Consider the following 15,897-nt stretch of genomic DNA (forward strand, 5'->3'; position numbering starts at 1 on the left):
TAATGGTCATCTGAGTTAAATTCACCCATTCCAGTCCATTTTAGTTTGCTGATTCCTAGAATGTCGACGTTCGCTCTTGCCATCTCCTATTTGACCACTTCCAATTTGCCTTGATTCATGGACCTGACATTCCAGGCTCCTATGCAATATTGCTCTTTACAGCATCGGACTTCTATCACCAGTCACATCCACAGCTGGTTATTGTTTTTGCTTTGGCTCCATCCCTTCATTCTTTCTAGAGTTATTTCTCCACTGATTTCCAGTAGCATATTGGGCATGTACTGATCTGGGGAGTTCCTCTTTCAGTATCCTATCATTTTGCCTTTTCATACTGTTAATGGGGTTCTCAAGGCAAGAATACTGAAGTGCCTTGCCATTCCCTTCTCCAGTGGACCACATTCTGTCAGACCTCTCCACCATGACCTGCCCATTTAGGTGGCCCCACAGGGCATGGCTTAGTTTCATTGAGTTAGACAAGGGTGTGGTCCATGTGATTAGATTGACTAGTTTTCTGTGATTATGGTTTCAGTATGTCTGCCCTCTGATGCCCTCTTGCAACACCTACCGTCTTACTTGGGTTTCTCTTACCTTAGACGTGGGGTATCTCTTCACGGCTGCTCCAGCAAAGCGCAGCTGCTGCTCCTTACCTTAGACGAAGGGTATCTCCTCACCACCACTCCTCCTGACCTTGAACATGGAGTAGCTCCTCTAGGCCCTCCTGCGCCTGCTCAGCCACAGCTTCTTGGACGTGGGGTAACTCCACTTGGCCGCCACCCCTCGGGCATGGGGTCCTCCAGGATTCTGCCCTTGACCTCGGACGTGGGGTAGCTCCTTTCAGCCACGCTCTGTGCACCGTTGCAGCTGCCCGCAGCCGAAGGCAGATTTAGTAGACTTCAAATGTTTCATTAGGCTGGTTCTCCCTACAGGTTCTAGAATGATCTGTTACATGCTTATTACATAGATAGGGCTTTCCTGGTGCCTCAGTGGTTAAAGAACCCACCTGCCGATACAGGAGATACAGGTTCAATCCCTGGGTCAGGAAGATCCCCTGGAGTAGGCAATGGTACACACTATGGTATTCTTGCCTGGGAAATCCCATGAACAGAGGAACCTGGTGGGCTGCAGTGCCTGGGGTTGCAAAGAGTCAGACATGACTGAGCAACTGAGCAAACATGTACACATCACAGATAACAGCACTGTGACTTCTACCCCCAAGGAGAGATGCCGTTCTCCCTGAATGTGAATAGACTATTCTCCCAGTTCTGCCACCCATGGGTGTTCCATTGGCCTGAGTCAACAGAATAGGGCGGATCTGGCAAAAGTTGACTGAAACTACTCTGGGGGTTTTTATCATCTTTTTTTTTTTTAAACTCTGACTTTCAGTATTATTCCACTCAGTAGGTCTCCTTTATGAACTATTCTCCTTGTTATTTTATAAGACAACATAATCATCATATTTTTCTCCTTCTTTCCTGGATAATCCTACTTGTCTGGCCTCCACCTTCTACCCTACCATAAATATCAGATTTTCTCAAGATTTACTTCTTCCTAAGTGGCCTCATTGACTTCCAAAGCTTTAAATGCCATCTCTTTTGGGAGACTCCAGCATGGACAGCCCTAGCGCCAACTTGTCAAATGCCAGGTCTGTGTCAGCTGCTTCTTGGCCTCTCCTTGGTTGTCTTAAGAGCATCTCAGACACACAAGGTTCAAAATGGAGCTGACGTTCTGCTCTCAGCTCTCCCTCCTGCAGTTCCATTGTCTATTAGGCTGCATTGTTAGAAAACTCAGCCTTTCTCTCCCTCACCTGCCACATACAGTCCAGCAGCAAGTGCCATAGGCACCCCCACCAAAGGCGATCTCAGCCAGCTCTCCCTGTCGGCATTGGCATCAGCCTTGTTGAAGCCTGTATCACCCTTTGCCTGGGCTCTGCAACACCCTCTCACTTTCCCCATCCTCACCGCTTCCCAACACACCAGCATCTCTCCCAACCAGTTGCCAAAATGTATTTGCAAACTGTAAATTACAACACATCACTCTCTTGCATAACACCTGTCTATGATTTCCTCTTCCTCTTAGAATGAAATCTAAATGCCTTACCAAGGATGAATAATTTGCTATGTTCTGATTCCTAAATATTTCTCCAACTTTATTGGGTTTTTTTTTCCATTTTTTCTTCCTCATTATTCTTCAAATACACTGACTTTTTTTTCCCCCACTGCCTGTAACATGCCAGCTCTTTCTTATTCTGAGAATTTTCATTTTTCCAGAACATTGACTGTGTAGCTCCTTCTCAGCCCATGGGTGTCAGAGAGCTGATTCCTCCAGTTAATAATGCTCTCTCTGCCAAATATACCACCACCCTCTTTAATGCTCCTAGCTCAAGTGTATTTGTTCCCACGTTGTTATTTGTTTTCTTCCCAGTAGACTGGAAGCCCTTAAGAGTGGAGCTGATATAATACCTGGTGCATAATAAAAAAGTTTTTGAATGGATGCCTAAATTATTAGTTTATAAAGAAGATAGTATTAAAAGCTTTAAATTTTTTTGAGTAAAGAGAAGTCATGTAAATGGCAAAACGTTTAAATACTGTTGGGCTTCCCTTGTAGCTCAGTTGGTAAAGAATCCGCCTGCAATGTGGGAGATCTGGGTTTGATCTGTGGGTGGGGAAGATCCTCTGGAGAAGGGAAAGGCTACCCATTCCAGTATTCTGGCCTGGAGAATTCCATGGACTGTATAGTCCATGGGATCACGAAGAGTCGGACATGACTGAGCGACTTTCACTTTTAAATCCCAATGCATTTTGACCATTGTCTGGGCAAGATGCCAACCTGACTATATTGAAGGGTGTGATAAATAAGCTAATAAATGAAAAACAATCTCCTATTTCCTTGCATGTAAATTATATATTAAATTACTTGAGGTGAGCAACCGTTTATTCATTCTCAGTGATATCCTAAATCAAAAGCAGAGTGTCTTCCTCTGCCATAGAGATTAAATTATTCCATTTATGTCAAATGATGGTAATGCTTACTAACCCAGAGTTAGTAAGAAACATAAACATTTGAAAAGTCCATCACTTCATGAGATTGGTACTAAAAGCTCTTTCTCGTCCTCCTTCTCCTCCTCCTCCTTCTTGTTCTCACCACACATTATCTGCCTCCAAAGGTGCTTCCCTGGTGGCTCAGATCATAAAGAGTCTGCCTGCAATTCAAAAGACCTGGGTTCCATCCTTGGGTTGGGAAGATCCCCTGGAGAAGGAAATGGTAACCCACTCCACTATTCTGGCCTGGAGAATATAATACATATATATGTATGTGTACAATGTGTGTGCATACGTATAATAAAATATATATAATTATGGCGTGTACATATATATGTACATATACATGCATAGATGCTTAAAATAATGGAAAAACAAAACAATAACAGGGTAGTTGTATATGTACACTGGGCAAAGATGATAATGGCTTGGCATGGATAGGGTTAGTAGGAATAGAAATAAATGGGTAAACTAAATGGTTGAGAAAAGACAAAGCCTGATGATTGCTTAGATATACTGAGCAAACTTCAGAGGATGCTGAGGGTTTTTGATATGCAACTAGGTAAGTTGTTGTTAGAGTATATATGTATATATAGTTAGAGTATATATGTATATATATATACATACATGGATGGAGGAGCCTGGCAGGCTACAGTCCATGGGGTCACAAGGAATCAGACACAACTGAGCAGCTTTCACATACATACACATTAAAGGTGGATAACTTGTTCTGAACTTCTAAAGTAGACTTCACTTTAAGTAGACTTTTGTGTTATTGGGGAAATCAAGATGGAATTGGTTCCATAACTGTTACTTGAGTATGTAACTCTTGCACAGATTTGCTAACTTCATTCCACTCTACAGGACGTGGATAAAACAGAGCCATCTAAGAGTTGTCTGTTGACTTTGAACCACCAGTTATTAACCAGATGACCTGCAAACATGTTCTGGATTCAGTTTATGATTGTCAGTTGGAATTTGTGGGAAAAAGATAAGAGAATTTTGTAGGAAAAAACCTCACTCCACAAGTGTTTTTGGAGGATCCCCTGTGTATAAGGCAGAGTACTTGGTACTCTGAAGACTACAATGATTTATCAGAAGTGATTCCTACTGTCAAAGAGTTCTGTCAGGTAACAGGTTTATCTGCTACATAACTGCATATCGCAAGATGGAAGAAAAAAAGTTACACCGTAAAGGTGAAAAATAAGTTGGTGTAGAAATTCAGAGGAGAAGATGAATTTCACTTGGGGATATTAGAAAAATCTTCCAGAGGCAGTCATTGCCCCTATGCTTTGAAAATTCAGCAGGATCTGGTTGCATAGAGTAGATTCCTATTTTGGCAAAGTCATGAAGTCAGGAAAACCCCAGAGCTACATAGGGAAGGATGAGTGGATCAGGAAGTGTATGGAGGGGACAGGAAGTAAGGTTGGAGAAGCAGCTGGGGCTCTATGTTATGAACCTAAGACACAGAAGGTTAGAGTGGGTGAACTTCTTCCAGTTAGTATTAGGGAGTCACATAGTCCCAGATCTCAAAGCTATGTCATGAGCCAGAACACTGGAGAAAGACATGATCGAAGGTTTCTCGAAGGTTTCTGATGGTGATGTGTGTACTTGCTAAGTTGCTCAGTCATGTCCATCTCTTTGCACCCCTAGGGACTATAGCCCGCCAGGCTCCTCTGTCCATGGGGATTCTCCAGGCAAGAGTACCAGAGTGGGTTGTCCTGCCCTCCTCCAGGGGATCTTCCTGACCCAGGGTTCGAACCTGCATCTCTTACGTCGCCTGCATTGGCAGACGGGTTCTTTACCACAAGTGCCCCCTGGGAAGCCCTCTGATAGTGATAGGAGTGCAGATTTCGGGGGTTGTTTCAACAGAACCTGGCAACTTCTTAGATGAGGAGAGTGAGAGAGATTGAAATATGATCCAAAACATTTTGAACTGGTTGACCAGAAAAAGAGCTGGGCTGCTTGAAGGGGTGGGCTACACAGAAAAGTAGCTCTTAGAAAGAAAATTATGTATACAGGGCTCCAGGTAGCTTTTGGATGCTAGTAGAATATAATGTATGAAATCACAAGCGCGGAACTTAGGAGAGATTTAAGGGCTGGATCATTGTGGTTCGCTGAAGTCCTATGATTTGATGAATTTTTCAAGAGAGAGACGATAGACGAAAGAAGATGATTAAGGCTGGACAGTCAGGGGATTCCTACATTGATCCGGTCAGGCAAAAAGTAGAGGAATAAATAGACAAAGGAGGAGCTGAAAGGATAAGGCAAGTTCAGTGTCATGAAAACCAACTCAGGAGAGACTTTTTAAAAGGAAAGTACCCACGAATGTCAAATGCATCCCTTACACTGTGCAGCTATTTAAAAAGACAGGGATTAAGAAAAGTCTCCTACATGTCTCAAACTGATAGTCATTGTCTGTTGGCTCTTTAAGAGTTACACTCTATTTTTTTTTAATCTTTATTTCCTTAGTGGCTGTGCTGGGTCTTTGTTTGCTGCTCAGGCTTTCTCTAGTTGTGACAGTCGGGGCTAGGCTCGGGTTGGACTGTACCAGCTTCTCTCAGTGCTGGCTCCTCTTGTTGCTGACCTTGGACTCTCGAGCACAGGCTTAGTAGTTGCAGTGCTCAGCCTTAGGCGCGTGTCGAATCTTCCCGGATCAGGAATAGAACCCGTGTCCCCTACATTGGCAGGCAGATTCTTAACCCCTGGACCCCCAGGGAAGTCTAGTAGTCATGGTTTATTTTCCATAATGAAAGGTATAGGCATTGTGACATGTGGAAAATGAGGAAACACTGAAATTAGGGAAAACTGGAGTCAGGTTCTAATCTTGTATGGTTTTGTGGTTTGAGGCACAATTATTTAATCATGTATGGATATGAGAGTTGGACTATAAAGAAAGCTGAGCGCTGAAGAATTGATGCTTTTGAACTCTGGTGATGGAAAAGACTCTTGAGAGTCCCTTGGACTGCAAGGAGATCCAACCAGTCCATCCTAAAGGAGATCAATCCTGGGTGTTCATTGGAAGGACTGATATTGAAGCTGAAACTCCAATACTTTGGCCACCTGATACAAAGAGCTGACTCATTTGAGCAGACCCTTTTCAAAAGACCCTTCCCAAATGCTGGGAAAGATTGAAGGGGGGAGGAGAAGGGGATGACAGAGGATGAGATGGTTGGATGGCATCATCAACTCAATGGACATGAGTCTGAGTAAACTCTAGCAGTTGGTGATGGACAGGGAGGCCTGGCATGCTGCAGTCCATGGGGTTGCAAAAAGTTGGATATGACTGAGCGAGTGAACTGAACTGAACTGTTTAATCTCTCTAAGCCTTAGGTTCTTGACTATAAAATGGTGATAATGCTTGATTCAATGGGGTATGGTGAGATGCAATTCAATAAATTAGCATATGGTCAAGAAATAGGCCTGTTAATCTAGGTGTCTCTTAAATTTTCCTCCCAGTTGCTTTTGATTCACTTCCAGATGGTCATGTGTTATGGGGAGCCATCACCTGCATTCATGGGTAGTTAGGTTCTATAAGTCTTAATAATGAATTGCAAGCAATTAAATATTGGCCACCACCTCCCTGGGCAGACCTGAGTGTAGGAGGAGACAGATGGAATATGTTTACCCTTGAAGATCCTGCCAGAGCAAATGGTCAAGGCAGAATGGTCTCAAGAGATCAGAGGGCCTGAACAGTTTGGATGATGATTTGATATGTCCCTGGAATGTAGGGCAGAGGCCACCATGATTTTTCATTTGATTTTTTTTTTTTTTTGCATTTTCACATTGGATTTTGCATTCCCTGGTGCTAGAGAAATGCTCTGTATATAATCATTAGGAAGAATTTGCCAAACAAATAGCTGTTTTGTTTGTTTCTTTGGAGAGATCTGGCCATCAGATAATGCACATAGAGGTAAAAAGAATTGAGAGTCATTGATTGGAAAAAAGAGAAATGAACATGGAAGATGATGTAATCACATGGGGTGTTGGTGGCCAGCAATTGGCCCGATGTATATGCCAGTGTGTAACTGTCACAGATATCATGTTGCATCTACACCAGAGATAAACATCCCCGAACCAGGAACCAGTGACACAAACAAAAGGGGAAAAAAAAATGTGAGTCTAAGCCTGGTGCTGTTTTTAAGTTCTACTCAACAATAGGGAGACACCATTACTTACACTTACATCTGTTGTTATTAGCAAACAGAGGGGCACGGGGAGAGAGGCGTATAATACTGGATGCCATTCGTATGGAAGTTAACCTTTGGTTTTTATTTGGAAGTAAGAGAGGGATCAGGAAATGTGGCAGGCAGTGGATCAGTGTGGGTGTCAGGGTGTGCACAGTGAGGACAAGCCGGGGGACTCCATCCTGGTGACGATGCAAACGGGCCCTATTGTGTATCAGAAAGGATGGCCATCTTCCATTTTAATTTGTTCCAAGCTTTCTTTTTCTCCGGAGGCCCGTCTCTGATGCGACATTCAAGAGGACTGTGTTCAGCTAGAACTCGGGTGTGAAGTTCTCTTAAACACTCACACGCCAGATCGACTGTGGCTAAGGAGAGTGTGTTTGCTCGATAGGAGGCGAGATTTCCCTGGTTTACATATGTCTCCTTTAAAGAGTGTGACTCACTGCCTGTGTACCCGTCTCCTCCTCTTGCCCCACTCTGTGACTGCCTCGCAGGCCATGGGACATGTTCCTGCGGTCGCTGTGTTTGTGAGAAAGGATGGTTCGGGACGCTCTGCCAGCATCCGAGGAAGTGTAACCTGACGGAGGAACAGAGCAATAGTCTGTGTGAATCGGCAGATGGCATATTGTGCTCGGGAAAGGGTGAGTATCTGCTGGAGCTTGGACGGGTTCCCTGTTCTTACGTGTGGTTTGTATTGTACAGCAGTACGGTCCGTACAACCAGCTTCTCCGGGCTGAATGGAAACCATGCTGTCCTCTGCTCCGACCAGACTTTGAGCTTGAATTTCTCCCATTCACAGGATCATGGAAAGTATTATCAGAAGGAAAGTCTCAAATTTACCTGTATGCTGCTTTCTTTAGTTGTAAATGAATTAGCGATAGAAACACGTGAGTGCTAAGTGGCTTCAGTCGTGTCCGACTCTTTGCCAACCTATGGACCATAGCCTGCCCGGCTCCTCTGTCCAGGGGATTGTCTGGGCAAGAATACTGGAGTGCGTTGCCATGCCCGCCTCCAGGGGATCTTCCCAACCCAGGGATCAAACCCACGTCTCCTGTGTCTTTTGCATTGGCAGATGGGTTCTTTACCACTAGTGCCAACTAGACATGTGTAACCTAATATCAAAAAAAAAAAATGAAGCCTTCAAAGTGGTTACACTCTTCAAGTTGATGGAATAGAAACAAATAACCCAATCAAACATTTACCACAAATAAACTCAAGAAGAAAAGCAACCCCACCCAGTGCCCCTCCCCCACCCCCAAAGGGCACATTTTTTTTTTCTGAGTAGAGAAAGAATACTAATTAATAGACTGAGTTTTATATATATATATATATATTTTTTTTTTTTTTGCAAAGTGAGGGTTTTTTTTTAATTGATTATTTTTAATTTTTATTGTTTTTGGCCACACATGGCATGTAAGATCTTAGTTCCCTGACCAGGAATTGAACCTATACATTTGAAAGTGTCCAGCCCTAAGCACTGGACTGCCAGGGAAGTCCTGAATTTTAGGTAGCTTGATATTGATGTTTTTGTATAAATTTTCGAAGAGACTTTAAAATCCTGCTCTCTCTGTGCATATGGGCCCATTTAAAGGCTGTCACATTCCTCTTTGCTATTGGCTAGGAAGCAAAGCTTCCTCAGTAGCTCAGACAGTAAAGAATTTGCCTGCAGTTCAGGAGACCTGGGTTCGATCCCTGAGTTCAGAAGATCCCCTGGAGGGGGGAATGGCAACCCACTCCAGTATTCTTGCCTGAAGAATCCTATGGACAGAGGAGCCTGGTGGGTCCATGAGGTCGCAGAGTCAGACAGGATGGAGCGATTAAGCATTGAGTGGCTGGAAAACACCTGGAAATTCTGGAAGTGTGTGTGTTCTCACTGAAGGTTCAAGAGCTGCTCTGCATGGGACTAGATGCCTGGGGGCTTCCCAGCTCACTAGGCTCCTTTCAGAACAGATGATCCCCACTTCCCAATGTGGAGCTGAAGCTGAAGCTGCATTTACCCTCAGACACCTACCCTGGGACAGGATTAGCAGGTAAATACCTTTCTGAAGAAGACACAGTGAAGAAAGAGAATTGCCTAATAGCCAGGGAGTACTTCCTCAGAAGTAGAATAAATATTCTGATTAAAGTCATTACATTTTGAAGAGAGAGACTCATTTTTTAAGCATTATAAATGTAGAAAATATGTATAAAAAAATAGACTGACTAAACATTAGCCCAAAGGAATTTCCTTAAAATGAAACAGCATGAGAAAATCTTTCTAGTTAACACCTTTTCAAATTGTTTGCTTTGGGTGGTGGAAATCTATCCAGGTATCAGTGAAGAGTGGAAGGCATATTTGTCTAAACTATTTGTTTACCCTTCAATGGGTAGAGAGTTTTAAACTTGGAAGGAATGTAAAAGTGTGACCAGTTTCAGGACCTCTTATAGCCTCAAGGATGTTCATTTTGAGGTCAGTGTTAGTGATGAGGCTGGCATGCCTAGTTGGCAGTGGTTGGCTGTGGACTCCTTTGTTTCTTCCTGTTCTGGAAGAATCCTTGCTGAATTGTAGAGCAAAAAAGGTGTTACACATGAGATCATGGAATTGTATTCTTTCAGTGAACAGCGGGGATGCAGATATTATCCTTGTCAGCATGGAGGAACCTGCACCCCAAGAACCACAAGAAAAGAATCATGAAACAGATTAAGGGTCTTCAACATGGTAGCTGAGAAGAGACACCCCCTTCCATGTTATTTAAACGGGGGCCGTCTATTTCTGGATACATCTCATGGACTTGCCATTTTGCCACGTACTTTACCCTCGAATTTGTACATGAAAACCCCTCACCCTGGCTTTCACAAAGGAAATCAGTCTTTTTCTTTCTCCTGTGATGGGGCAGGTGTGAGCAGAGGGTCCTGAGATCCCCAGGGCACAGCAGTTTAGCAGCCCAGACCCAGCTGAGTGTTTCCAGCAGAAAAATGAACCTGCAACATGGGCTTCCCTGGAGCTGTGAATAAAGCCGCCACCTCAGGAGACGATGAAGAAATAGCGTTTTATTTCTTTACAAATTGATAGCCAAGACAATAAATCACTCCATAGAAAAATTTAAAACAAGATACATTGTTGTGACCTTCATAACAGATGGAGGAGTTAGGACAGTAGTGAAGTCTGCCTGCTGGGATGTCGGGTTGCAGCATTTTGTCAGGCTTGATGGATGAAGAAGAAAGTCCGACTCTGTCAATGGGGCAGCGAACAGAGATGCCTTGCCCTGACACACGATGGGTTTTTGTAAATAACTGGAGATGAACGCAGGGCCAGGTCTCCCCTAAGCTTAGCTACCTTTGATGGATGCGTGATATAATTCATAGGATGTTTGGGGATTTATTCCTCTGGATCCAAGAACACACAATAACCTTCTTGGCCTTGTAACTTCCACCTCAGTATAGGTCATGCCCTCTAATACCCTTAAAGATGCTGTTGTGTGACAGTTCTTAATTGTGTGTCATTCAATGACCCCTTACACTCTTACATTGATACTTGTCATCCAGATTAAGTCCACTGTACCCCCACCACCCAGCCCTCATTCCTGGCCCAATCCAGCCTGTTCTTCATGCCTGGAAAAGAGAAAGGGTGAAAAATCATGTTTCAGAAGCCACGCTTTGCTCTGTGTTCTGGTTGCCTCACTCAGCGGCTGTCTGGCCAGAATCTATGGGGTGCACAAATCATTTTGAAACTGCATGGAAGTCCCCCTCCCCCCACCCATGGGAGAAGCATCACAGATAGACGCAAGAGTAGACTGAATCAGATTAGAATCTTAGGTTAACTGATGTACTTCCATTTTCTCATCTTTGAAGGCAGAAGAATTTCATTTCTTTCCCTTTCTTACGTCCTAAGGATGCTCTGAAGACAAATGAGAAAAGGTGGTTGATTGCTCAGGAATGGAAGCCAGCAAGCAGCCCAGAAGGAAGATCAGAGCACTCTTTAGGGTCCTTACACTAAGACACACAAGAAAGGAGTTAGGTGATGTGGTCATGAACTTACTGCCCCAGAGATCCTGCCGAGATGGGCCAGCTGCCTCCTTCGACTGGACTGGGTCTCATGAGTGTGAGTGGGGCCCGACCGGTGGAGCTGAACAGTTGGGCCCCTCTTGGCAGTCCTTGTGGTCTGTGTTTGTGTCTGTCTGAGAATCCTTTGCCTAAGTGTTTCCTTTTCTACGCATGTGCAGTTTGAGCCCTGACTACTGATAAAAACAAGTCAGAGCACTCTACAACAAAGGCGTGGCTCTAAGAGGTCCTGATACCGGTAACACTGTGTTAGTATTACACGCTATGCTAGTCCTAATTTTACAAGCAGAAAAAAGTTCCTACCTCTGAGAGGCACGAATAGAAAGAACAACGCAGCTGGGGAAAACGCTGACTGAGAAAAGCTACTTTTTCATCTCACATACAAAAATCAATCCCCATTTTTCACTTCTAGTAGACTTTTGGAACTGGAGTTTACTTGTCAAACGGTCCATCCAAGATACCATATTAACTCTAGCTGAGCTTCACCAGTTTTAGGAAAATACTTTGTTATAGCCTGAAGCTAAACATTCCAGAAGCAAGAGCAGTAATTAGAATAGCTTCAGGGCTAGGGGGTAAGTTTAAAAATGAAACGTGAGGTCTTTTCATGAGTTGTGACAAAAAAAGATATCCTAGGCATAATTGTGAATATCATGAACATAGAAAGTCATTTACTTCTGCTGCTTTGTAGAAATAATTTTGGAATGTAAAGGGGATAACTATTTTACAAACAACTGAAAACAACCAGATTCTTCCAATAATCATGGAATTAAAGAATGAAATAATGGTATTTTCTGAAGCAGTTACCATGAAAAGTCAGTGAAGTGCCCCAAGTCTTTTTTGTCTGCACTCAGATCGCTGACCATTTACTAAGTGAGCTTGTGATAAACACTTCCATGCCTAGAAATTTGAAAGAAAGTTTTTTAAAATATGACAAATACATTTCTAAAATAAGGTAACACTGTACCTGAATGAGACCAAGAAGCAGCCAGGATCCTTCACAGACTTGAGCTAGGAGGGCCCTGCTCATTGGTTCCTAAGCAACCACCAGGCTGTCAGTCACTCATCAGAACTGAAAGTTGTCTAAAATTTGCTCAAAGAAATGCAAATCAATGAGACCCCCAGGAAAGTAAGACAAGACTATATGAAATTATGCTATAGTTAAGCAAAGACTTCACAAATGTAGACCCAGCTCTCAACTCATAACTGGTTCTGACTGCTCCCTTACCTTCTTCTTTAGGAGCATGACAAGGAATGTGGAAAATTTAACTTGGTTCTTGGGGATTTTTTCAGCTAAAATACAGATAGCCATTTCCATGATATGAAATACCACATAGTGCTTCATGCGTGAGATGTGTTTATACGGATCCCTTCCGGATTCTGTGATGTTAGGAAATCCCTCTCTCTCAACCACTTGGCTCACTCAGTTTCTTAATTCATTTTTCAAGCACTGTGTTTCCTAGAAGCACTAATGATTGATTGCTGCTCATGTTCCAATATATTTTTTTCTACTTCACCATCTTTTAAGGTGATTTTTGACGAGAACAATTTAGTGATAAGCATCTTTTAGTAAAAGGAAAAACACGTTTGGAAAAAATAATCCATCCAAGGAAATAAAAGGAAGGGTAAATACTTCTTAAGTGTTTTCTTTAAATTTTAAAGTTGTCTTTACCCTTGTTGTAGCTGAAATTTTGCCACATGAGGATCTCATAGCCCATCAGGTGAAAACATTTAGACTGAGAGACCCTCCTTTTGTGACACCATTTAACTCATACATTTTCTTTTCTTTTAAATATATTTAAGTAACTAATAAAATTATTTCTGGGCAAACCAAAATGTTCTTAATAACCAAAGAGGAAGTTTTTAATTAATAACGTTAATTAAATAATTAATTTAAAAAGAGGAGGAATGAATAACGCGAAAGGTAGTTTGACCAAGACCCTCAAAAGATGAACATTTTGAGTGGATTAGAGCCTTTCTTGATTATGGCAACAAATTCTAAGAATGAGATCTGATATGTCAAATATACATGAGTTACTATCTGTGTATTTTTGGCACTTTAAAGAGCTACCCAATATGCAGGCATGTCCCTATTTAAAGAAAATCGCGTAAACGAAAATCCAGAATTGTAAGCACAATAGTTTAGTAGTTCTTTTCATTATAAAATGCATCCCTACCTAATAGAACTTGCTATTCAATTCCTAAAAAAAATAAAATAACACAGCACCTTTAAGGCGCAACTGAATTCAGAAAGAAAAAAGAAAAAAAAGGAACATCTATTTTTGAACACCTTTTCGGAAGGCCATCCATAAGAATCAGCCACATTCTGCCCTCATTGACATTTCAACCAGGCGAGGCCATGGAACATTTGCTCAAGGCTAATTGCGACTGTCTAGATCCATAATGAAGCCTTTCCTGGATAACCTTTATGAATTACAGTAAGTCAGGCTCCCCTCTGAGTGACTGGCTAGTCAATAAACTTTTCCCTTTGATAGGTTATTAGACGTCCACTGTCGTTGCATTGATGATATTCTGTTCTCAACGGAAACCTTTAGTTAAGTGATGACGGCAAGTAGTGCCCTTTCTGATTTCAGGCTCCTGCCACTGTGGAAAGTGCCTTTGTTCTGCTGAAGAATGGTACATTTCAGGAGAATTCTGCGACTGTGATGACAGGGACTGCGACAAACATGATGGGCTCATTTGCACAGGTGCCGTTATCGACCGACCCTAATCGTTCTTTGTCATAGTTGGCAGTGGAGACCACACTCGCTGTGCCCTGCTGCAGATGGCAGGGCAGGAGAGCGTCCTTGCAATCAAGACCTACTGTTCATTGAAAGTCACTTACAGGAGGGGAGGGGCATTGATTCCCAAATCCAGAGGCATACACAAGAATAAAGCCAAATTACATGGCTGTTGGGAAACTTCCACAAAGTAACCCCTCTCCCCTATTTATGCAGAAAAGAGAAAACAATGGTCTTGACAACCATTTTACTTTGAGCCAGATGTAGGCAATGGAATGTTACTTTAAACAGGTCCCAGGTGCCTCTTCCAAAGACCATTGGATGATGCGTTGGTTGTTTGCAAGGAATGGGGTGTGTGTTGAGGGGATGGGAGCGATGAAAAAACTTAGCAGTGTAATAGCTATTGCTTTCTCGAGTTATTGAATCCTGATAATCAGTTATGTCAATAAAATACATCCCCTTGAATAAGTTACAGGGAAAAGAGACATATATATCTGCTCTCCTTATTTCCAGTGGCAGGTAAAAGATGAAAGCTTCCATGTCATTAAGCTTCACTTTCAGTGAAGACCTTCACTTTCAGTCCACCCCTATGAAACAAGGCTCCTCTTCTGATTCCTCAGCTTACCTCATTCTATGCCAAGGGACTTGGTAGTTTTCCACATTTATTCATAAGTCAGACATAACTTGCTGTCTACAGGAAAACAAAATTATGACTTGGAAGCCACCTGAAGTGATACAGGATGGTCATTCTTAGATGCTACCCACAGGGTGGCATCAAGCAGCGGCCATTAATTGTGTGAAAAATCAGATTTGCCATAGCTGCTAAATGAGATAAGATGGTTCCAGAATAGAATCAGAAAATCTGCAGAGGATGAATGAAATGGTCTTGCTGATGAACAGCCACGGTTTGGAACGACGTATTTTATAACGTGGTGCCTTTCTATCATGATGATGACGGCCCTGTGTATTCTGCTGCAGGGAATGGAATCTGTAGCTGTGGAAACTGTGAATGCTGGGACGGATGGAACGGAAATGCCTGTGAAATCTGGCTCGGCACGGAATACCCTTAACGGTTACGTGGCAGGGAACCGGGTGCTTCTTTCTTCTCGGCCCTCAGAACGTATAAATGCAGAGGAAACCATGCATAATCACCACTACGGCAGGTCAACAAGACTCTTGTGTGTTTTTCTCTTTCTGAATGCCTGAATGAAATCTGGGTACCCATTAAAAATGAGTTAAGCAAATTCTGATGAAAATGGCATCAGAAAAAACTTTTCCTACCTTCATTTACATCAGTGGTTCTCAACCAGGGCAAACTTTACCACCCAGAAAACGCTTGACAATAATGTTTCCAGGTAATTTTGATGGTCACCCTAGGAGGCGTGGAAGGCGTATTAGGGGTGGCTATTCAGTGGGTGGGCGCCAGGGATGCTGTGAACGTCCTCTGGGGCACAGGAGAGTCCCTTCACAGCAAAGAATGACCTGACTTCACATGTCAAGGGTGCCTGAGCTGAGAAACATTGAATTACATGGTTGTTAGAAATGTACAACCCTGTACAAGAAAGACCATATTTGTGTCTAAGGAAAAAATACAGCCTCACATAAATCCATTGATGATATTTTGCCAGGATTCCATATCATTCATCATTTCCATGGAGACATAAGGTATCCAGACACACATAGGACATGGGGCAGAAACTACATCATCAGTGCTTTTGAAAAAAAGAAAGAAACCTGGTCATTTTAGCCATTAAGTCATTTGTCTTATCCCCCTTTAGACTCACACACAAAAAAGACTCTCTTAAAATGAAGGAAGATATTATGAAAAATGTACAATTCAACATTTTAAATAAATAGTGACATAACTTGCTTATATTCTGTGTCAGTATATAT

The 15,897-nt window shown here is 42.6% G+C and overlaps 1 protein-coding gene across 2 annotated transcripts in view; it reads left to right on the forward strand.

Annotated features, from left to right (window-relative positions):
- The window catches only part of ITGBL1 (integrin subunit beta like 1), a 224,412-nt gene extending 209,338 nt beyond the window's left edge, over positions 1-15,074 (forward strand). For both annotated transcript variants that reach the window (XM_068984672.1, XM_068984673.1), the window contains 3 exons: positions 7,720-7,866; positions 13,858-13,971; positions 14,983-15,074. In XM_068984672.1, coding sequence (XP_068840773.1) covers positions 7,720-7,866; positions 13,858-13,971; positions 14,983-15,074 — 353 coding nt within the window. The remainder of the gene's footprint in view (positions 1-7,719; positions 7,867-13,857; positions 13,972-14,982) is intronic.
- Positions 15,075-15,897: the final 823 nt, after the last annotated feature.

The sequence above is a fragment of the Capricornis sumatraensis genome, chromosome 12 (genome assembly GCF_032405125.1).
Source record: "Capricornis sumatraensis isolate serow.1 chromosome 12, serow.2, whole genome shotgun sequence".
In the NCBI taxonomy this organism is placed as follows: domain Eukaryota; kingdom Metazoa; phylum Chordata; class Mammalia; order Artiodactyla; family Bovidae; genus Capricornis; species Capricornis sumatraensis.